Consider the following 23792-nt stretch of genomic DNA (forward strand, 5'->3'; position numbering starts at 1 on the left):
GGGATGTAGGCGCCAAGTGAAAGAAAATCTGATACGCGCCTCCTTCGTTTTGTCTTCAGCTAGCGTACATGTCATTTCTCTTTTACTTTTTTTCTATTAATTTTGTTTTATTTGTTAGTCGGGGCTAAAATAAAAGCGTGGCAATTATAGCTTACCTTATCCTCCTATCCAAACTTTTTTTTGTTTTTTCTCTTTTTCTATCTCTCACAATCTATATTCTCGTTTCTAGTTTCTCACTTCTCACTCAATTTTTATTCCCTTTATCATTTCATTGGAACAGAGGAGGTTATTGGCGGTTAATCACCACTACAAAGTATTTCTACAGTGTTTGTTTATTGAAACAATTCGAGCATTGCTTCGTAGTTATTTCTGTCCAAGAACAGAATACATTCAAACAATACAATTTGAAAGCACCATCAATTTCAGAAGAGAACTAGTTTGCTGTTAGTCACGGTTAAAATAAAAGTGTGGCAATTATAGCTTACCTTATCCTTCTATCCAAACTTTTTTTGTTTTTTCTCTTTTTCTATCTCTCACAATCTATATTCTCTATTCTCGTTTCTCATTTCCTCACTCAATTTTTATCATTTCACTTGGGACTTGGATATAGGTTATTGGTGGTTACTACTGCAAAGTATTCTTTGCAGTGTTTATTAAAATAATTCAAGCATTGCCTCTACAAGAACAAACTACATTCAAACAAGAAAATTTGAAAGTACCATCAATTCGTGCTAGTGCAATGGCTCCAAAGACAGGAAAAACAAAACCGCACAAAACTAAGGGAGAAAAAAAGAAAAAAGAAGAGAAAGGTTCGTTCGGTTACTCAATTTTCATATATGAAACTTCATTTCCTCTTTATTATTAGCCAATTTTTCATTCATGTTAATACAAATAACGTTCAAACTTTAAACCCTGGTTTACTTGTATCTTATGGTTGTCCATCTAATTGCATTGTTATCATTTTTTTTTATTCAATTTCATTCGTTCTAAAAATTCTCCACCTTATCCTCTTTACCTCGTCCTTTGCAGTTTTGCCGACTGTTATTGAGATTAGTGTTGAGACACTCGATGGTTCACAAGTTATCCTCAAGGTATGGACGATGGTGAATAATTTCAATTTCTTTGTCTTCTTGCTACTTATTATTAATTTTATTATTTCTTAAGTAAACACTCCTTAGCATTTACTTAAGAAGTTTCTATTTACCAATCATTTAAATACTACTAAAGAATGAATAAGTGTATTCTAACAAATCTTCATAGAAGTCAGTTATAAAAACATAACTAAAATCAAAGAGATTTTTAACTAGCAAGCAAAACCCGTTCAACAAATTTGTTTCAAGCTGTTATGTCAACCCTTATATATAATTACGGTGATGTGATATTACATCATCATCAATTTTACATTGATTTAATATTAAATCAATGTTAGATCGTTCAAAATTGTTTTACTCGATATATATTTTTTAAATTTGACCGTTGAGTAGTATGTTTATATCATTTTAAGGCTTCCTCAAAATAATGTGCCATAGGAAAACTCCGACTTCCTCAAATATTAGAGGAGTGAAGCTTATCTTAGCATTCAGATGAGTGAAGCTTAATTTTCTGTAAAAACTATACTCCTATTTAATAGTAATATTTTACTTGTGATTTTTATTTCTTGTTGGTAATAACAGCAACTAATTGAATTTATTGTTGGGAGGCAGGGTATCTCTACAGACAGGATACTAGATTTGAGAAAGCTTTTAGCGGTCCATGTTGAGACTTGTCACTTGACGAACTTCTCCTTATGTCACGAGGTATGGTAATGTTTTGATGAATAGATGGATGCATGTTGTGTTATTTTATTTGAACTGAAATTGAGAGAATTGAACACAGGTTCGAGGTGAGAGGCTGAAAGATAACGTGGAAATCGTATCACTGAAACCATGTCATGTTTCAATCGTGCAAGGTAACTAACTAACCAACTAACTCAATTCAACTTAGTCTTGTGTATACAATTACATACATATGATCACTAACAATATTGTTGTTATTTTTCAGAGGAGTACAACACGGAAGAGGAGGCGGTGACGCATATTCGGAGACTTTTAGACATCACGTCATGCACCTCAGCCTTCAATGGCTCCCCAAAACCCAAAGCAGCCAAGGATCAGAATTTGGACTTGGGTGGTGATGTCTCCATGTGTCCTCCGCCAAGACTTGGACAATTCTATGACTTCTTTTCATTTTCCCACCTTACACCTCCCTTTCAATGTCAGTCTAATCTCCACCTCTTTCCTTTCAATATGGTTCATTGTTGTATGATGGATTTTAATTTGGTTGAACATTATTCATATTGTAATTTTATTAGTTTAATTTTGGTTTACTGGCAGATATACGAAGATCAAACCGTCCATTCCTCGAGGATAAAACGGAGGATGATTTCTTTCAGATTGATGTAAGGGTTGTTCATTATGTCCTTATTTTAATTTCGTTGAACTACTACATACTGTTTTGCCACTTTCCATTAGTGAGTTATTATGGCATGGCAGAATACTTATCTACCTTTGATGTGGTATTCTTGTGTATTTGGCATGTGCAGGTTAGGGTTTGTAGCGGAAAACCAACTACAATTGTTGCATCCAGGAAAGGATTCTATCCTGCTGGAAAACGTCTTCTTATGACTCATGCATTGGTGCCTCTCTTACAGCAGATAAGCAGGGTGTTTGACTCTGTAAGTTTAAACTCATTATTGTTTCTTAGAGTTTTTCATTTGGGCATTCCTAACTAAGGGTTTAAAGAAAAACTGATTAAGAAATTAAAAATTTAAATGTATTTATCAAAAATTTCAATATATAATATTTATATTTTGTTAACATTACTCTTTCGTATTGATATTAATGAAAAAACTTTCGAGAAGAAAGATATAATGTTTCCAAAATACTTAGAGTCAAAATTATTTCTTACCTTTTTCTTCAAGAAAACAATTCTCCTATAGAACTTTTGTTTCTTACTCTAATTTCATAAATATCATGTTGTATATTCTAATAATGGCATTACATCATATTATATCATAGAACTTGGCTAACCAAGAATATATTCTTCAATAAAAGGTAAATAATAATAATAATTATAATATAATAATCTTTGTTTCAGGCCTACGGAGCTCTTATGAAGGCATTTACAGGACACAATAAGGTACATATTTTGCATAGCATTATAAGACTTACTTTGTTATGCTAATTGTACTAGATGTTTTTTTTTTTTTTTTTTACAATTATATTGGTATGATTTCAGTTTGGAAATCTTCCTTACGGTTTTCGTGCAAACACATGGGTTGTCCCTCCAGTTGTTTCTGACAATCCAGCAACGTTTCCCCTGCTACCCATGGAAGATGAAACTTGGGGAGGAAATGGAGGTGGTCAAGGAAGAGATTGTAAACATGAAAAGAGACAGTGGGCAAGAGATTTTGCAATCCTGGCAGCAATGCCTTGTCAAAATGCAGAAGAGAGGCAAATTAGAGATAGGAAAGCCTTTCTGCTTCATAGTTTATTCGTAGATGTATCAGTCTTCAAAGCAGTTTCTGCAATTAAGCATTTTAAAGATAGCAAGCAAAGTTCTATCAGTAATGTTCCAACTTCCTATGAAGAAAGAATTGGTGATTTAAATATTAAGGTGACAAGAGATGTATCTGATGCAAGCCTTAAATTGGACTTCAAAAATGATGGGACTCGGGTTCTCGGATTATCAGATGAAGAACTTGCTCAGAGAAACTTGCTTAAAGGCATAACCGCTGATGAAAGTGCAGCTGTTCATGTAAGTTTGATGTTTGAACCTCCTATAATGCACTGAAGTGATTTTTGACATTTTAAGTTTTACTTCTTTTTTGTTTTTCTAGGACACTCCTACTCTAGGTGCAGTGATTATACGACATTGTGGCTACACAGCTGTGGTAAAGGTTTCACCTGAGAGTGATTGGACGGGGAGTCCTGATGGTTCCTTGGAAATTGATATCGAGGACCAGCCGGAAGGAGGTGCAAATGCATTAAATGTTAACAGGTAGTTTGGACTGCATTTGTTAATTATTCTAATCACTTTAAGAAGTGCAATTTATGATTGTAATAATAAAAATGAAAAACAGCTCTTGCTTTAATTAAAAAAACTTTGACATGTAAATTACATTATGCACAACTTTAAATTACTTTTTTTTTTTTATTTTTTAATGTAATCTGGCCCTTAATTTACCACTGAGTTGACCTATTTTGATGATCAAGGACCATTACGAGTCCTTGATGCAAAAATAATTCCTGCTTCATAGAAAGGCGTTGCTATCTTTGCAAGTCGCAACTTATAATGCAATAGCAACTATATGTTTAAGAATTTCTTTTGGTAAATTTGCTTTAGTAATGAGGATTCTTCTACATTCATCATTTTGGGTTAAATCTGGCTTTACAAGTTCCTGATACAATTTTCTTGTAAACTTACCTTCAGCTTGAGGATGCTATTGCATAAGTCATCCACACCTCAATCATCTAATGCAATCCAACGAGTCCCAAGCACAGATGTTGATAATTCTCATTCTGCTCGGTCTTTCGTAAAGAAAGTTTTGGAGGAAAGTTTTCTAAAATTGAAGGAAGAGGACACTAGACATAGAAAATCTATCAGATGGGAGCTTGGGGCATGTTGGGTACAACATTTACAAAATCAAGCTACAGCAAAAACTGAGCCAAAAAAGGCTGAAGAAGCTAAACTTGAACCATCTGTAAAAGGTCTTGGCAAGCAAGGTGGATTACTAAAAGAATTGAAGAAAAAGATTGATATCAGGAACTCGAAAGTCGAACAGGGGAATGACATTGACATAAAGAAGCCCGATGCAACTCAACAGGAATTAGAGAGACAGTGTGAAGAAAAGGAAACTATATGGAGAAAACTCCTTCCTGAGGCTGCATATTCACGCCTTAAAGAATCTAAAACTGATTTTCATCTCAAGGTTCGTACGTGCTTTCTGACATGATTGATACTGCATTAGATGGTGTTTAACATGTTTCCTTATTTTCCTCTCTATCCGTATTTGTAATGTGATTCTTCAAAAAAATGCACAAAATTTCTAATTTAAACTTCTTTTTAAGAGAGAAATTGGGGAAGGGGAAAATTTTATTAATCAACGTGGCACTAATGTCCATTTTACAAGTGTCACTGAGGGGATTCAAACTCAACACTTTGTGGTTACAAGGCTAAGCTCTTACCACTGAGCTAGCACCTCAAGTGTGATTTTTTAATTTAAACTAGTATTGTCCTAATCTGCTCAGTGGCCCAATCTTTGTACTTAAAACCGGAGTAGTATATACATTGATTAAAGAACTTTGCTGTAGCTTCTTCAGCCTTTTAGGACCAAATACATTTTTGACTTTTGGGCTAAATACGTCTCGACTCAAGTTTAGCCCAAATTAGGACCAAATACATTTTTACTTTTGCTTATATTTAAAATCAGAGTAGTATATACATTGATAAAAGAGCTTTACTGGTTCTCCAATTTTGCAGTCACCTGATGAATTGATGGAGATGGCACATAAATATTATGATGACGTTGCACTTCCAAAGCTGGTTAGTTTCATAATTTTGAGCTTGTTTTCAAGCTAAATTATTCTGGAATGTGTTTAGTTATTGTGACTTCAAATCCTTAGGTGGCAGATTTTGGATCCCTTGAACTTTCACCTGTTGATGGAAGAACATTGACTGATTTCATGCATACCAGGGGTTTGCAAATGTTTTCTTTAGGAAAAGTGGTAATGTTCTAATCTTAACCCTTTTCTGCATATTTCCCTTACATATACTACCAGTTCGCCTTACATTGGACTATATGTTTCCTCCTTTAACCAAGTATTGTAGTGTTTCTCCTTAACCTTATTTTAAATCAGGCAATGGAAAAGAAAATTGTGCCGGTAATATACTTATTCAAGTTCTGTCTGTCAGGTTGAACTTGCTGATAAACTTCCTCATGTGCAATCACTTTGTATACATGAGATGGTCGTTCGATCCTACAAGCACATCTTGCAAGCTGTTGTTGCAGCTGTTGATAATGATTCTGAATTGGCATCATCTATAGCATCATGCTTAAATATATTGTTGGGAGCACCATCAGTTGAAACTAACGATGTTGACATTACTAATTGTGATATACTGAAATGGAATTGGGTAGAAACCTTTCTTTTGAAGAGGTTTGGTTGGCAGTGGAAGTATGAAAGTAGTAAAGATCTAAGAAAGTTTTCCATTCTCCGTGGACTGTGCCATAAGGTAAAATAAAAGGCTTGATGATATTGACTGTTTTCTGCCATCAACATTTTAACTTTGAGAATCCTTTAAAAGGTTGGACTTGAGCTAGCTCCAAGAGACTATGATATGGATACATCATCTCCTTTCCGAAAGTCAGATATTGTCAGCATGGTCCCTATATACAAGGTGAAATACACAACAAATTAATTTTGTTATCTGGAAAATTGACTATATTTTTCTCAAGCGATATTGACTCAATTGCAATTTTCATAGCATGTTGCTTGCTCATCTGCTGATGGCCGAACACTGTTGGAATCATCAAAGACTTCCTTGGATAAAGGCAAATTGGAGGATTCTGTCAACTACGGCACAAAGGTATGAATAAATTTTCCCATCTTTCAGCAAGGTTTATTCATGTAGCCAGTAACTAATTTACCAACATTTTGAATTGAATCTTGAAGGCACTTTCAAAGTTAGTATCGGTGTGTGGGCCTTACCATAGAATGACAGCAGGAGCTTATAGTCTCTTGGCTGTTGTGCTATACCATACTGGTGATTTCAATCAGGTATGTGTTTTTATATTGTTAAATTTTGTGTTAATTCATGGCAACTGATGGCATATGACAAGAAAATCAAGAGCCTTATATGTGATTTATATTATGTTAGATCACAGATGAATTTGGTTTGACATATTTGAGTTTTTTTTTATTTTTTTGGTGAACTAAGAGTGAGGAGGATATATTTGAGTTCTTAGTAATAGTAAATCTTTACAAATGTATTTTGTTTAAGTAGTAAATCTGTGCATCATGAAAAACATAAACTAAGTAACTTAGCTATGTATTAATTTTCTGAAAACATGTATCATGATGAGAAAGATGAATGCACCATTTTGGTTTTATTTTTCTGAAAAACATTGTGGTATTTGCAAACATTGAATCCGGAGTAGAGACCTGCCTTTTCTTATCTTAATAGAATACATAGGCACGTAATATTTTATGAAACAATTTAAACATTTTTTATTACTTACTTGCTTTGTTAATTCCCTTACCTATCATAATAATAAATTAATCGTGGTATTCTTAGGCAACCATCTATCAGCAAAAAGCACTAGATATTAATGAAAGAGAGCTTGGACTGGACCATCCTGATACCATGAAAAGTTATGGAGATCTAGCAGTTTTCTATTATCGACTCCAGCATACTGAGTTGGCTTTAAAGTATGCTTCCAATATCCTACTCTTAATAGTTGATTTCTATATCGTTGTATGTCATTTTTGTTCTTCATATGAGAATCTAAATGTCCCAGTATTGTGCGACCTTTTCTATTTCTGACCATAGAAAGTCCTGTCACAATTTCGAATTAATAAGTAGACGAACCTCTAATATTATGGATATTGTTCTAGTGTCTCTATGTACCTCCAAAATCTTGTAGCATGAAAATACTCCCCTTAAATTGCACCACAGGTGTATATTAACATCAAGGTAAACTTTCTAAAAAGTATTGTCATTAGTACTGGTGGTCAACCCTAACAAAATAATACAAACATACCTAACATGTGGATTTGGGATGAACATGATATGGGGCGAGCCACACATCCGTGGACTGAACATGGGAATACAATGTAATCTGAAACAGAAACTAGTAGAGGGAAGCAATTGAATGAGGGAAGGAAATCAACTCTACTCTGCCTCTTAGATACATTTACCTCATTAGAGGCCTACTAATCTATCAACAAAGTCTCAGGATTTTATGTTTATACCATCTTGATGGGAAGAAAGTGGTAAATGTATAATTTAATTAGTTAGGGGATATCAAGATGGTATGGTGATGGGTGAAGGGGTTAAGGAGAGGACGGATAAGGAGGCAAAGGTTTTGATCACCTCTTCCAACAAAATACTAACAATACTAATATTAGCCTTTCCAAAAAAAATGTAAATTAAGTAGTAACGATTTTTCTTTGACTAGCCATACATTAGGAAAACTCATGATGATAATTTCACCATTCTTGTTTTCTTATATGTATTTAGGTATGTTAATCGTGCATTGTATCTTCTGCACCTAACTTGTGGACCTTCACATCCGAACACTGCTGCCACCTACATCAATGTAGCAATGATGGAAGAAGGACTGGGGAATGTCCATGTTGCCCTGAGATACCTTCACGAGGCTTTAAAATGTAACAAAAGATTACTCGGAGCTGATCATATACAGGTCCCTCTCATTCTTAGCATGAAAAAATAATTTTAAAAGTTGCTATTTGATGAGATCTATAGTCGTATGATGATATGATGAATTGGGCTACACAAAGAAATTGAGGTTATGAAACTGAGCAGCACTCTGAGTTCTATACAATAATTAAATATGAACCTGCTATGTTTGAGGACTTTTGACTACATCATAGAAGGGAAAATAAAATCTTTAATCATACTTTTGACATGCCATCTTTCTTTACTATTTGACATTTTCAATCCAAAATTCAAACAGATGTTTAAGTTTTTTAATTCAATAATAGATTTGGTTGGACTTGGATGGTCAAAACATATGCTTTTGTGATTCTGGAAATTATTTCACATAAAATGTTAGATTTAAATCAATAATAGTTAGTTAAAAAAAAAAAAAAAAAGATAGGTTACCATAGTCTATCATTAAAGCATTATAAGGATTCAATTAGATTTTGTATTACGAAACTATAAGAACCCAATAACATTTTATTCAACAGGGACTTATTTGGAAATTTCCACAACATTGGCCATTCTATTGACTTAACATCTATTTTCACCAATTGTGGTGAATTGGTACAAGATTTGTAAAACTTAAATCATTAAATGATTGTATCATTCAATGCCATTAAAAAGGGTATTATTGGATTTGAAAATCAAAAAAAATGAAGAATTTCCTTATTAAAGACAATGTGCAAATTTTTCAAATGTTAAGAAATGCAATTTCATGTAGCATTGTTATTTGTTCAGTGTCTTCCACAATATCCATCCCATTGGGATTAACTTATTTTCAAAATATTGGCTTGTTCAGACAGCAGCCAGCTATCACGCAATAGCCATTGCTCTTTCTTTGATGGAAGCATACTCTCTTAGCGTTCAGCATGAACAGACCACTCTCCAGATATTGCAGGCCAAACTTGGGTCTGATGATCTAAGAACTCAGGTACTCTTGCATATGCTCTTTCATGGTAGATATATATAAGCAGCAATTCTTGTTGCTTAGGCATATAAATGTGAATCTATTACAGGATGCAGCTGCTTGGCTTGAATATTTCGAGTCAAAGGCTCTCGAACAGCAGGAAGCCGCACGGAATGGTACACCTAAGCCAGATGCCTCAATCTCCAGCAAAGGTCATTTAAGGTAGTCATTAAGGCTTTGTTTGCGAGTTTGGAAGGGAGGGGAAGGGAAGGCTTTGAGGGGTGGAAAATATGAGGGAAAATGGAGAAATCTTTCAAAAAATTTAAAAGAGTGGTTTTTTAGAGAATGATAAATTAATGCATATGATTACTATATTTTTAATTTTAAAATTAATATAACAACATAGATTAAATTTGAAGAATTCATATAAACCCTCCCAAACCCCCCAAAACCCTCCTCCAATACAATTTTTTAGTTCCCCCAAATGAGGAGGGTTTAGTATTATGAAGAAAAGTTAACCCCCCAAAGCCCTCCCCTCCCATTTTCCTTTATTTCTTCCACTTGCTCATTCCTTTTTTCCAAGTCTTCCCCTCCCTTCCCCTCCAAACTCGCAAACAAAGCCTAACAATCAGAATAATTTATACTTAAATCATTCCATCTGGTTCAAATCATTTTCGAACAATGCACTTGGGTTAATCATCTGTATTTACATTGATTCTGATCTTGGTTGGTTAGTCTTCTGCTAACCGTCATTCCCTTCATGAACACTAAATGGAATATGTTTTCCTGCTAGCTTAGAGCTAGTTGGATGAAGGTAATATGACAGATGGACTGGCGAAGCTTCATTTAAATGAATGTGTTGGGGTCGTAGGGTATAAGATTGAAATTAGTTATCAGTTGTTAAGAGAAGATGGGATGGGAGAGTGAGCCAGGACTGGCAAAATTCCCGTGTTTATCAATTTTTTACATTCTTTCGTCTTCGTGATATGGGATAACATTAATTCATACTTGGGGAACAGCTCCATAATCTTATTTCTATGGTTTCTATCAGTTCTTTCCTATTTTTTAAACCAGAGTCTATCAGTTTCTAATCAAGTAAATCTACTAATAGAACAGATGTAAAATTAGACAAAAATGATTCGATCTCCGTTTTGTGATTCTGCTTAGTATTTTAATGATTCTACATATTAATTGTGTTCATAATTTTGGCTGAAAATATATGTTGATATTACGTGAAAAATATCTAGGATCTATGTTCCTAAGTCTTACTCCAATCCTGAAATAGTTGTATATCTCTGTCTGAAAAGTTTACAACTGGTTAAATACAATTTTTTACAAGACATGATATTTTCATTAATCAATCATTTTTTTCTTCGCTCAAGCTCATTTTTGAGATTATATCAATCAAAATGTCTTATATCAGTGTGTCAGACCTCTTGGATTACATAACACCAGATGCTGATTTGAAAGCAAGAGAAGCACAAAAGAAGGCTCGTGCCAAGGTAATAAATAACTTTATTTTATCCAGGATATTTCTCTTCGTGCTCATATTTTCTTTATTACTTCTAATATTCTTTTACCATCTTTTACTGAAAGAAACTCGATTATATTTATTGTTACAGTTGAAAGAAAAACCAGGCCAAAATTGGGATACAGCTCACAAGGAGGAAGACGTGTCTCAAGATTATTCAATTACAGAGACTTCAAGTGATAAAGAAAATAAATCTGAAGCTCAATTTCAAGAACAAAAGATTGATAAAGTTGAGTCCACTGACATAGATCAAACAATGTTCATTGAAAATAATAAACTAGCACAGGATGACAGCTCAGATGAAGGATGGCAGGAAGCTGTTCCCAAAGGTCGTTCGCTCATTGGGCGCAAGTCATCTTCATCAAGGAGACCGACCCTAGCAAAACTGAACACCAACTTCATGAGTGCTTCGCAATCACCAAGATATCGAGGAAAGCCCGCAAACTTTTCTTCTCCAAGATCGAATTTAAATGAGACTAGTGTGGGGCCCTCCCTTCCTGTTTCAAAAAAGTTTGTCAAGAGCTCAAGCTTCAGTCCTAAGTTGAATAACTCTAACACCCCTACTGCTGGAGTAGAGATGTTAGCAGACACAAAGTCAGCTCCAGCCAGCCCAGCTCCAAGTGATCAAATTGCTAAGCCAGCTCATGTTAGTGGTGGCGTCGCTCTTCAGTCAACAAGTAAACTTTTTTCTTACAAAGAAGTTGCCTTAGCCCCCCCTGGAACAATCGTCAAGGCTGTAGCTGAACAGCCATCGAAAGGAAATCTCAATGTTGAACAAAATTCCGAGGTGAGCCCCATAATAATTGCAACAAAGGAGATTCATAGTAATGTGGCAAGCTCAAATGATATCGAAGATAATGTTCATAATTCAATTGATGAGAAACCGCAAGAATCTTTCCATGTTGAAGAAAAAGAGACGGATGTTGTTGTGGTGACAAATAATACCAAAACATTTAAAAGAAATGAGGTCAGAAAACCCCGGGAAGCCAACAATGATGGTGTGGTAGAGAGGAATGTTGAAGTTGGAAACATCATAACTATTGAGGTTGAGAAATCTGATTGTTTGAACAACGCAACCAATGCTACCTCCAATGGTTCATCAGAGATAAATGCACATACAACTTCTTTAATCATTTCAATTGAAAGTAAAACACAGTTAGATGGAAATGATGTCTCTTTATCAAAAGATATGGTTACTGAGGGAGATGAGAAACAACTTGACTTTCCCCAACCATCTGACGGTGAAAAGAAAGAAGAAATAGAAACCGGAAAAGAACCAACCAAGAAACTTTCAGCTTCTGCACCACCATTTAATCCATCCACAATTCCAATTTTTGGCTCTGTTCCGGTTCCAGGTTTCAATGATCATGTAGGTATATTGCCCCCACCGGTAAATATTTCTCCTTTGCTTCCACGAAGATCTTTACATCAGTCAGCAACATCTAGGGTTCCATATGGTCCACGAATTTCTGGTGGCTATAATAGACATTATGGCAACCGAGTTCCACGAAATAAAAATGCATTTCCCTCTAGTGATGGCAACCCTAACAGCCCTCCAACAATAATGAACCCACATGCCACAGAGTTTGTACCTGGACAAACTTGGGTGTCTCCTAATGAATATATGGCTTCTCCAAATAGCATTCTAGTATCTCCTAACAGTTCTCCAGTCTCTCCTAATGATGATATTCCTCCTAATTCCCTAAACGATACCCCAGTGAATCAAAATGAGTTTGCAACATCTCCATGTTCAAATGATTCAGCACAAGTTGAAGTTATTCTTCAAAATGAAAAAGTTCTAGATGAGCAAGTTACAGAAGCTTTCTCAATACAAGTCAATAGTGAAAAGCAGCCCGTTCCTCAACAAGACCCACCTGCGAGCAATGAAAATTGTTGTCCTCGACAAGAAGAAAAGGATATATACCTTAGCCACCCAATTGAGGATGAAGTAGCCAACAACGACACAGTAGATAAGGTAAAGCCAGACAAATGTTGGGGAGATTACAGTGACAATGAAGTTGATATGAATGGGGTAATTGGTTAATGAATGTTGGAGCTTTTCTTGGTAAGCAAGAAAGACTTTTTGTTGCAAAGGTGTCAAGATAACAAAATGTGATGCAAGAGATTGACTAGATTGAGGATCTCGTTGACCCGAATTATTCATGGTAGAACTGATTACTAATAATGAAATGTTGAAGTCTCATCCATATATTGATTGAGGGAGGTTCAAGTTTAAGGCCTGTTTTTGTGAAGAAAGTCACATGACCAGAGAAGACTCTGTGAGTAGTTACTTAGCAATGTGTTAAATTGTTTTGATCTGCTGCATTTTTTTTCCATGTTTAGCTTTAATGTTATGATACTTTGATTACGGCTGATGACTAGGATGCAAGATAAATAATGTCTTATCTTTGTCTTTACAAAATTGTTATAATTGATATTTTAAAATGGTACTTTCCATGTGATGAATAACATGCTCAACATTAAAAATGTTGGACTTGATGTCGTAAATTTGAAAGGAGGGAAATATTTATATGTATACTGAGCACAACAAGTATCATATATTTATATGTAAAAGAATGACATGAATACCAACAATGAATTGGTTCATATGACAAGGGACTTGAGACCCTTAAGCATGTGGTCAGAGGTTAGATTCATGGCTCAAGCATATAGAATAAATTCAGTTGGGTAGAAACTTTGTACCGATATCATGGCAAAAAAAAAAAAAACGGAATTATGTAATTTTAACTTTCAAACAATGTCTTGGTTATTACGGATATAATTTTAATTTTACCCTCTTAAATAATGTGAAATTGCACATTTCCTACTAGTTTAGCTGCATAAGTAGTGTTTTTTTTTAAAGTAACCCAGTGATTAAAAATTCACCGATTGTATTGCAATGTATCTATTAATTGAATTATGCTCATGGCATGCATTTCTAGTGTCTTTATTAAAGAAACTTTTTTTTTTGTCAAATAACATAGTGGCTAGATATACAAACTTTAAATGTAAAAAAATGAGAAATTCAAGATTCGAACAACAATCCATTCAAATAATGTTGGCTTAAATATGTTTTTCGTCCCTGCAAATAGGGGTCGCTTAAAATTTCGTCCCTGCAATCGCTAATCCTTTTTTTTTGCCCCTGCAAAGTTTAATCACTTAAAATTTCGTCCCTCTCCCCCACTTAATCACTGCCACGTCACTGATTAGCTGACGTGGCACATGCTAATTGTGTTCTATCAATGCTGACTCAACAAAATGACTTGAAGGGACAATTTTACCCCTCACTCTTCTTCCTCCCTTCACTTTTTTTCTCGCCGTCTCCCTCCATCCCTTACACCTCTCCTCTTCTACCTCCTTCCACCTCTCCTTTCCCTCCTTTCACCGCCACAGCCGCCACCAACTGGAAGGTTTTGTTTCCAATCAACACTTCGTTTCACCACCACTCCCACCACCAATCATCACCTCTATCCACCGTTCCAGATGAAAATAAAAATATCTCTGGCGAGTTTCCGGTTTCTGTTTCCGTCTTCACGTGTTAAAGCTCTTGTTCTGCCTTGTATTAGAATCTCCGGCGAGATTCCGCCGTCGTTGCTGATTTGGGAGAAGCATCGGGAGCTGGTATATGAGTCAAAAGAAAACAGAACAAATGGGTTGGAAATGTGGAAATAGTATCGACACTGAAATGGGTTGGAAACGGAACAATATGATTCATCTTCCTCTTCTCCTCCAACCAGAATGCTGCAAACACATCAAACACAAACAGACGGTGCTCAATTCTTCTTCCTCATTCAATTTTTCCTTCCATCTCAAATCGAACTGGTTCAAACAAAACATAGATTCAATACATTCAAACACAAGAACATCACAAAAAATGCTGCAAAATTGATAACCCCAATCATCCCATCTTCTGAATCCAGAATTATTGTCTTTCTTCTGAATTTTGCTGAGAAAATTCTTCAACTCGGAGAAGAAGAAGAGAGTGGCGCTGTTATGGGTAATGGTTCCGGTGAAGGTGTGTTTTTTGTGTTGAATTGCTTGTTCTGATTTGTTTGATTTGAATTTTGATGTTAAATTAAGTGTTCTGATTGGTTTGATTTTGGTTTTTGCAGAGGTAGAAGAAACAATGAGAATGACAACTTGATTTTTGCAGAAGTGGCTTGATTTGAATTCTTCAATTTTTGATTTTGGTTTCAATTACTTTACTAGATGAAGCTTGAAATTGATGATGACATGAAATTGTTGTTGTTGTTGTCGTTTCAATTTTTTGCAGAGAAGCTTGAAATTGAAGGGACCATGTTCATGGGGTATTTTTGCAGAGAAGCTTGAGAAGATGAACACAATGGTCTTTTCGCATTTGTCTGTAAAGCTCAGGGGTATTTTAGTCCTTTCGTACCAACTTTTGACGTGGCATTAATTAACTGGGTCAAGGGACGAAATTTTAAGTGATTAAACTTTGCAGGGGCAAAAAAAAAGGATTAGCGATTGCAGGGACGAAATTTTAAGCGACCCCTATTTGCAGGGACGAAAAACATATTTAAGCCAATAATGTTCTGATTGCTATCAAGTGAGCTAGACTTGGAGAACAGGATATTGGTTGTTGATGTCTCTCAGATATTTAATTTGAAAATCTTTGATTGTCATGTCAAATATAATATTTACAAAATGAATATATGTGGAAGCCTTAATTTTAAAAAATATTATAATTAAATTTTCTAACAAAACATCTCAAAATCGAGTGGTTTGGAATCCAAAAATCTCCCATATGGTTAAAATTTCCTATAAATCTTACACAATGTAAAGTTTATTTTTATAAAAAAAAAAACTCAGGATTTCAAGGAAAAATGATTTTATGAATGAAAAACAAAATACTGGAAATGCAGAAATACTCTAAATTGTTGTTCGTATTTGTCTACTTTAATTTGCAAGCTAAAAGAGCTAGAATTACTGCATATTACGACAACCTGCATTACAACAATCCATTGGTAGGGTTTGGTTGCTAATTAAATTCAAATAATGATACAATAATGATAATGCAATACACAAGTAAACTAGTAAAATGCACATGTGGGTGATCGCCTTCGAAAATCGATTATAACAAGTGTTGCAGTGGCATGTGCAAGTGCCCCAAGGACAACAAAAATATGAAAAATCTGATGACTATGTCCTGCAATATCAAATGCTCCAGGCTTCCATCTCTCTGGTATTCTAGTTACATAAAACACAGCACCTGTTGCATATAGGATGCCCATTAAGAGCTCATATCCAATTGCAACTACAATATGCGAGTTTCCCCAATTGCTTACGAGAGCATGAACCGCCGGAATAATACCTGAAAAACCCATTGAAAGGAATAAAGATGCTCTAAAGGTTCGAAATCGAGGTGATGAAAGTGATGGGGAAAGAAGGGTGATTATTGCCATTACTCCTAGGACCGATATTGATGTCAAATAGAGTAACCTTGCGTAAGGATTGCAGAAAAATACATAGTAAATTGGAGCATAGAAGGAGCATATTATCATAATTGATATTCCAGCATAATCTAGACGCCAAAAAAACAGGCTAAAGCGTTTGGAGTGGCAAGCAAGAAGATGGGAAACCGAACTGCAAAGTAAGCAACACATTCCTCCACCTAAGAAAATGAACCATGGCCATCTTGGAATTGTTTCTGTTCCATATTCTCTCACCCTATCAAAAATGGATACTTCCAAAATCTGTCTCAAATGTGAATCCTGAAACTAAACAAATGATTGATTGGTTCAATAATACATACTTGTTTTTTAAAGTTATTTTCGAAAATTCAAAAATAATTTTAATTAGTAAAAAAAATTAAATATACTTGATATTTAACTCACTCATCTATATATTCTCTCACTATATCAATAAAGGTATAATTAACATAATTTAATTTTAAACGATAAATAAACAGAAACATTTTTTAGGGAAAAAGAGAAGCATTTATTAAGCATCTATTTAGGTGAGTTTGAAACCGCATGACGTTTCCGTGGCTTTCTACCGCACGTTTGATCAACTTCACCCGGATTCATATAAAATCAAATATCCTTGACTATAACATTACTCTCTGGTGTTTAAATCCTAGAGCGTGTCTCGGTAACATCACAGTCTAAATCCGTTGTGTCTGAAAAATCCGAAGTTGCAGCAGTTTGGCAGTTTATTGATTCATAGTCTGAGGAGGGGGTCTGTCTGTGGTGCTTTCTTGCTGCTGCTGGCTGTGGTGTTTCGGTCGGCCTACTGTAGAGGGGACGTTCTCATAGGGTCTGGTGCTTTTGGTTGGAAGCAGAGGGAGTCTTGTGATGCTGTTTGTTTTAAGAAGCTAAATGTGGTTATTATTAAATCAGTTCAAGTTGACAGCAAGAAGAGGAGGCTTTGGCTTTAGCAGTTCTAATATTTTTGGCATTTGAGAGTGTTTTGTCTGTAACAGGTGCAGGCATATTATGCAGTGCAACATGGATTTTCTTTCATCTCAGTTTGATTGCATATATAGCAAGGTGCTGGCAGCAATATTGGTGGTATCACAACAGTAGAATTCCTTAATTGAGAAAAGATTTCTTTGTCAGGGGAGGTTGAGTTGTTCAGCTATTCTCTTAAATGGCAGCAGCATCTTTATGTTGTTTTCATCATTGTGTGTTAAATCTTCAACTATTGCAATCTCGGCAAACTATGGGGAAAAGCTTTAGCCTCAAGAGTGAATTATTGGCAGCAAGGTGCATTGATTTGAGGAAATATTTGAGCTGATCTAAGGCGCACAAATGATTTAGAAATACAAGCCGTGGTAATCCTTTCATGTATAGTGGAATCAAGTGCTCTTTAGTTGTGTGTTATCGGATCGCGTTTTGAGAGATTCCTTGGTTGTATCTTAAAATCCTAGTCCGTTTGGTTCCAGAGTAATAGTTGATGTTTCTTGCATTGTCTACGGTCTTCCAGTAACTCGTTAGTGGCTTGGAGTAAGATCCTAAGGTGTCTCTTTCTTTCTGATCTTTGGTCATTTGTTCGTGATCAATACGCTGGAAAAGTTCAATTTGGTGTAGTTTTAGCTTTTTTTACTTTTTTACTTTGGAGCTTTCACTCTTTGGCGTTAAAGCTTTTGTCTTAGTTTTGTCTAGGTGGCTTTTAGTTGTTATCTTGGTGCTCGATTTTTTTATCCCTTTTGGAGTTATTTGGCATCCTGGTTGTTGTTTTTGATGCTCAGAGGGGTTTTGTCCTCTGCAATCTTTGATCTTACCCAGTATTTTGACATTCTTATAGCACATCTTGTGCTTTAAGATATTTTATTTTTAATCTAATAAATTTTATATTTTCCTCTTCAAAAGAAAACCTGACCTGGATTCAAACATACACTAAATGCCTCGAAAAAAGAAACATTTATTAAACTGTAAACATAAAATTTAATCACTGTTGTGTAAAAAATTGTTTATGCTTATCACAACCAAACTGTAACCAAAACACAACCAAACCAACTCTTTCTATCCATGTTTTATTTTAATGGAAAAAGAATACCAGTAGATTCTTTTTTTTTTTTTTTTATCAATAAAGTACCAATAGATTCTATTCTATTATGCACAAATGTCTCCAAGTTTTGTCGTGTAAGTAATTCTAACTTCTTGTCTGGACGTAATTCTAACTTTTTTTTTTGGAGGAAAGGACGTAATTCTAACTTAAAATTCGTGTTGTCAATTTATTAAAGGAAAATACTAAAGAGTGTTTAAGTGTTTTGGTTAAACATTTAAAATAAGCAAGTTTTCATCAAAAAATGGTGATATCATTAATTGATCAAAAATCCTATCTCCGTCTCTAATCATAAAACTCTTTTGAAAAAAAAAATTGTCCATTTTTATATGACTTTTTTGGTATTTCCAAGTGCATTAATTACTTTTTACTTGTCTCTATTTATTTTACATTGTTTTCTTCAATCAACAATAAATATTATATTAAAAACATAAACTAACTCTCTCTTGTAAGATAAAATTGTAAAATTAATACTCCCTCCGTTTCAAAATGAGTGTCGCTTTAGCCAAAAAAATTTGTTTCAAAATGAGTGTCGCTTTCAGTTTTCAATGCAATAATAACTTTTTCTTTTCAATTGTACCCTCCAATTAATACTCTGCACACTACTTTCAAAGTATTACTTTTAAAACTAACCAATAGTTAATAAGGATAATTTGGTAAAATAACCATTCTCTTTCTCTTAATCATTGCATTTCTTAATATGTGTGTAAACACCTAAAACGACACTCATTTTGAAACGGAGGGAGTAGTAACTAACTACAAAACTATAATACACCCTCCTCCGGTCACTAATATAAGCAAAAGTTTGATTTTTAGATTCGTTCATTAAATAACGTATGTAGTCTATAATAAAGACTACATAAGTCATTTAATGAATGAATCTAAAAATTAAACTTTTGCTTATATTAGTGACCGGAGGGTGTACTTTATTAATACGCACAAAAAATATCATATATTGTTTGATACTACCTCCGTCCCGTTTTATCTGAGCCAGTTTAGTTTTTCACACAGATTAAGAAAAATGTATAAATAAAGGGGAAAGTGGAATATATTGTGTTGGGAATGATGAAAGTAGTATTAATTAGAGTTATATTGTATTGGAAATGATGAAAGTTGTATTGAAAATTGAAATAACTCAGTTATTTTGGAACACTTTTTTTTAGAAAATGGGTCAGATATTCCGGGACGGAGGGAGTATACGTTAGCATTTCTCAAAGAAAAAAGTAATCTCAAGTCTCAACTCAAACTTTGAATCACGGGAAGAACAGAGACTACATGGGGAGATGGGCTAAGCTGACCCACTTATCCTGGATAGGCCAACGTTTTCGTAGCTTACCTTCCCGAGCCAAATACACTTTCCAAAACTATAATAAACTTATGTTTTGAATTCTACAAAATCACAAATTTTTAACTTTAAAATTTTAATGATAGTACAAATGCTCCATGATATTGTAGTTTGAAAGAAGAGTTCTCTGTTTTGAAAACATTATTAAAAAAATAATACTTTTATAAATTTTGCAAAATAGATATTACAGTTTATGTAAAATACAAATAAGAACTAAAAGTGAATAAATTTATTTAGGAACTAAACTTAAAAGTTTATAATTTTGTAGGGATTAAAAACATATTTAATCCTAAACTTTTCGACTGTTAAAAAATACCATAATAATTACACTAATTTTGTAGGAATTAAAAACATATTTAACCTTAAATTTTATAAGAACTATAAATATCATAATGATTCTGCAAAAAAAACATCATAATGATCAATTGTGCACAGGAGATTGTGGTATGAATGAAGAAGATATTGATCACTTATTTGCTAATTTTGGCAGAAACGGGTACTTAGTTTCACATCGATTAGACTTTGTTACAATTTCTCATAGTACTCCTTTATCGGATCACCTAGTGCATTTTGGTGGTTTATGAGGTTTTTCGAAGTAAATTCGCTTTGCCTCGAATATTATTTAGTTATCTTGGGTGTAGATTATTTGGAAAAAAAAAAGGAACATACATACTTTTGAGTATAAGGAGGAACGATTGCAATCTTTATGTAGGAAAATCAAGTTGCAATCTTATTGGTAAGTGAAAGCAATATACGTCACTTTGGATTTCGATTACCAATATTGAAAGCTTAATCTCTTCTCTTGCAATATATTTCCTAGCTTGTTTCTCTTTTTGTTTTCCTTGTTTATGTTGGACTTTGTCTTGTAATTTTGTAACTTTTTTCAAGTCTTTTCTTCCAAGGCTTGTGCTAGAAAGACTTGCTTGATTTGGTTAATATATTTTATTTTGACCGTTAAGAAAAATGGATAACGATACTAATATTACATATTTCTTGCTTGCTTTGGTTAAACATAATTGAAGATGACCTCTACATTATTACTTATTTCAATTTATTGTCTCTACCAAGTGCCAACTGAATTATGTTAATGGGATCAAACAACAGTAATTGAGTAAACCATGAAATTGGTTCCTATCGTTGTAATCTATTCTTAATATTTCAAACTAATTCTCGTCTTCATCAAAATTTTATCAATTAGGTCATATCTTTATATTTTTGTCAATGATTAGAGACAATTAATTGAGAAATTTCTTACAATGACGTGGACTAATTTGAAATATTAAAAGAGTCATGGACTAATTTGAGAGTTGTTTGCAAAGTTAGAGACTAATTTGGTGGTTTGCTCAGTGGTAATTATTAATATTTTAAAAATGTTATTATAATATACAAGTATTACTCTTAGTTAGACTCTAGTTAAACTCTCAATTTTGTTCTTAAACCAATACGAAATTATAAATTTCTAATAAATAGTAGAATAAATAATGATTAAGAAAGCAAACCTGGAAAACTTTGTTTTGAGAATGAGAACCGTTGATCTGTTTTCCCGTCTTCAACGACCCCGTCGCCCCAACTCTGCTCCCACACCACACACCAACAAACCCCCAAAATCAAACCCAAAACCATCCTTAAAATTATTACCGGTCATGCTAACTTGCCCCGTTAAAAAAGCTCAGAAAAAATTAAATTAAACTAACATTTTTTAGATTTTTGAAGAGTACAAAATTTAATGTCAAAAATAAGAAGGAAACATAAACAACAATTTAATCAATACCTGTAGATATTAGACAGAAAACCACCTCCTCCTCCTCCAGCTTCCGTCGCCGCCATCGCTGCAAATATTAAAAAGCCTCCCAAATGACTGTACAAGAACAACAACAACGATGTCAAACATGGAAACAACAACACAGTTATTGCTAAAATCTTAACAGAAAAACACTTACGTCCAAACATTTAGCGTTTCGTTGTGCCACGCGAAAACGCTGAACAAAGCATCCTTAACCGACCATTCCGACCGGTAATAATCCAATATGAACTCGTTGTCTTTTAGATATTCCGGCAATTCCTCGTACTTCACCAATCGCAACGTTCTCTTCCGCCGATAATTACCCTTCATATTCGCCGGAAAATCTTTTCTTTTTTCGTTTTCCGGCGATTAAATTTATACTATCTATCTCTATTCTTTCCCGTCGCTTGCACCTTTATTCCTTCGTTTTCGTTTTGTTACTCACCTTTCTCTATTTATACCCAACAACGAACAAACATAGTCATATGAGGTGTGATGTGTCAACCATTCTTTTCTTTTCTTTTTTTATTGGAATTTTAAAATATGGAGTAATATTTATTTAGATTAGATGATTGGTTTCGTGGCACCAAGTTATTGGGTTTTCAAGTTGATGAGAAGAGATAAGTAACATTTTATATCGTTTTTTCTACCTGAGAGATTAGATGGGACATATTTTAACTAAGGTTAAGGAATTTTTTTTTTCCTGCTAATAAAAGGTTAAGGATTCTAACATGAATTTGGGCATGTAATAACATTAAAATATGTATAACTATTAAATTGACCCCTGTCTTTGTAAGTCACTCAAATTAATCTTTAACTATAATAATATGCACCTAATTTACTATGGAGGATTTGTAGGAAGTGTGTTCCAACGCGTCTCCGACTATAATCACGACATGTACAATGTGAGGTGATATATCTCTAGTGTGATACATTTGTTGAGGATGATTGACATGCTGTTGTTGGTTGTACGGTGGCTCGTGAGAGTTAATATTGGACAGGACTTTCGACTGTGCTGCAAACGCGAGTTGCAACTGAGAGCAGTTTGGCAGATTTTGTTTTTGACATATATTGTTCAGAAAACCGAGACATTGTTGGTCGGGTGGCTTTACTTCTTTGGCAAATTTGGGCTGCACGTAATGATGTCATTTGGAATAACGCTCATCATATTTCAAAGGGTTGTGTTAATCGGACACTGGTTAAGGTATCTAAAAAAGGAAATATTAAATAAAAAAAGACACTTTTTTGACTTTTGAAACCTTGATTACACAATTTTCAATGCAAAAGCTTCTACATTTGCTTCCTTAACCAGTGCACCGGGGGCACCGGTTAACATTTTCCTATTTCAAAAAGCATTGGAAGGACATCATTAGATGCATGTCAACAGTGGCAAGAGGTTCATAAACATCCCTCACCACCGGTTGTGCAACTTTTCACCGGTGTTTTTGGTAAACAATGAGGGTTGGTTTTAGTTATTACAAACAGGATCAAACCAGAAATCCTAGGACATGTTGTGCATTGTTTTTCATTAAGCTTTCATTGATGTAACGTTTGATTAACGTAATTGCTAAATGGCAAGTGTACCAGTCGTTTTCATCAAGTAATAAAGTAATAAGTAGAGTATCGTATCCATAGGGATTGTCCTTTCGTCCGTACAATTCTAGTTACTTATTTTTGTAAGTTTGACGGTATAAAAGTAAGTTGCAATTTTTATCTATTTGCAACAGAGCGAATTTACCTGTCTTGGTTGCAAAAAAGTAAGCAGCGGTTAGGATTCTTCGAATCCCCTCTATATATTAGTTGTTGGATAATACGTAATCTAAATGTCGCGTTTATTTATCTTTTGGTGACTATAAAAGTGATAAGGCCATTGAGAGTTTCCTAAATAGGTAGGGCACCACTTGACCCAATGGGTTTTAGCCACTGGGTACCTAATTAGGTCTTTCCCATCGATGGCTAACTGCACCTGCTGATCGCACGGTGATCCTTACGTGCGAGGTTTTGCTAATTAAAAGGTAATTGAAACATAAACTTAAATTGTCTTTCCAGTGTTTCCCAAGGCAATGAAGACCTAGGTTCCCTTAGGTCTGACCATCTATGAATCTTAGGACACTCATAACACACACTCTCTAAGCTTACGTAGTAGTTCTACAAACGGGCAGCCCTAATCTACGTCTATCTTACTAAGGGTTTCAAGAGAATGGTATTACTAGGT

General features: G+C 34.4%; 2 protein-coding genes and 1 long non-coding RNA gene across 4 annotated transcripts; 2 read left to right on the top strand and 1 right to left on the bottom strand.

Annotated features, from left to right (window-relative positions):
- The first annotated feature begins 576 nt into the window (after window positions 1–576).
- Window positions 577–13430, top strand: LOC146946812 (Tetratricopeptide repeat (TPR)-like superfamily protein). Its single transcript, XM_085744689.1, has 23 exons — window positions 577–809; window positions 1030–1091; window positions 1704–1796; window positions 1876–1948; window positions 2041–2253; window positions 2373–2437; window positions 2582–2713; window positions 3136–3177; window positions 3277–3795; window positions 3878–4038; window positions 4471–4969; window positions 5521–5583; window positions 5664–5765; window positions 5953–6273; window positions 6346–6438; window positions 6526–6627; window positions 6714–6818; window positions 7336–7469; window positions 8281–8464; window positions 9284–9415; window positions 9501–9613; window positions 10815–10893; window positions 11014–13430. The coding sequence occupies exons 1-23, from the start codon at window positions 740–742 to the stop codon at window positions 12964–12966; spliced, it is 5310 nt and encodes a 1769-aa protein (XP_085600815.1). The 5' UTR covers window positions 577–739; the 3' UTR covers window positions 12967–13430.
- Window positions 13431–14209: 779 nt separating this feature from the next.
- LOC146946813 (uncharacterized) lies at window positions 14210–15465 on the top strand. The gene is made up of 3 exons (XR_015026812.1): window positions 14210–14937; window positions 15035–15298; window positions 15385–15465. It is a non-coding gene; the product is annotated as an uncharacterized LOC146946813 (long non-coding RNA).
- A 392-nt stretch (window positions 15466–15857) lies between these two features.
- HHP2 (heptahelical transmembrane protein2) lies at window positions 15858–22035 on the bottom strand. 2 transcript variants are annotated; one of them, XM_085744690.1, is made up of 4 exons: window positions 21735–22035; window positions 21566–21652; window positions 21294–21366; window positions 15858–16660 (listed from the first exon to the last, which is right to left on the bottom strand). In XM_085744690.1, the coding sequence occupies exons 1-4, from the start codon at window positions 21905–21907 to the stop codon at window positions 15974–15976; spliced, it is 1020 nt and encodes a 339-aa protein (XP_085600816.1). In that variant the 5' UTR covers window positions 21908–22035; the 3' UTR covers window positions 15858–15973. The 2 variants fall into 2 exon arrangements, with proteins under 2 accessions (XP_085600816.1, XP_085600817.1); XM_085744691.1 differs by having other exon boundaries at window positions 15858–16654; window positions 21735–22022.
- Window positions 22036–23792: the final 1757 nt, after the last annotated feature.

The sequence above is a fragment of the Medicago sativa genome, chromosome 2, assembly GCF_051527215.1.
Source record: "Medicago sativa cultivar Bolivia chromosome 2, Bolivia_mono, whole genome shotgun sequence".
In the NCBI taxonomy this organism is placed as follows: Eukaryota; Viridiplantae; Streptophyta; class Magnoliopsida; order Fabales; family Fabaceae; genus Medicago; species Medicago sativa.

What these genes read in the sequence shown, in the direction of transcription:
- LOC146946812 (XM_085744689.1), top strand. Translation starts at nt 740, where the DNA reads ATGGCTCCAAAGACAGGAAAAACAAAACCGCACAAAACTAAGGGAGAA. An exon ending in AAAGAAAAAAGAAGAGAAAG is followed by an intron (nt 810 to 1,029) that starts GTTCGTTCGGTT and finishes CGTCCTTTGCAG; the next exon opens with TTTTGCCGACTGTTATTGAG. An exon ending in ACTTCTCCTTATGTCACGAG is followed by an intron (nt 1,797 to 1,875) that starts GTATGGTAATGT and finishes AATTGAACACAG; the next exon opens with GTTCGAGGTGAGAGGCTGAA.
- HHP2 (XM_085744690.1), bottom strand. Translation starts at nt 21,907, where the DNA reads ATGAAGGGTAATTATCGGCGGAAGAGAACGTTGCGATTGGTGAAGTAC. An exon ending in GAAACGCTAAATGTTTGGAC is followed by an intron (nt 21,653 to 21,734) that starts GTAAGTGTTTTT and finishes GTTCTTGTACAG; the next exon opens with TCATTTGGGAGGCTTTTTAA. An exon ending in CTCAAAACAAAGTTTTCCAG is followed by an intron (nt 16,661 to 21,293) that starts GTTTGCTTTCTT and finishes TCATTTGTTTAG; the next exon opens with TTTCAGGATTCACATTTGAG.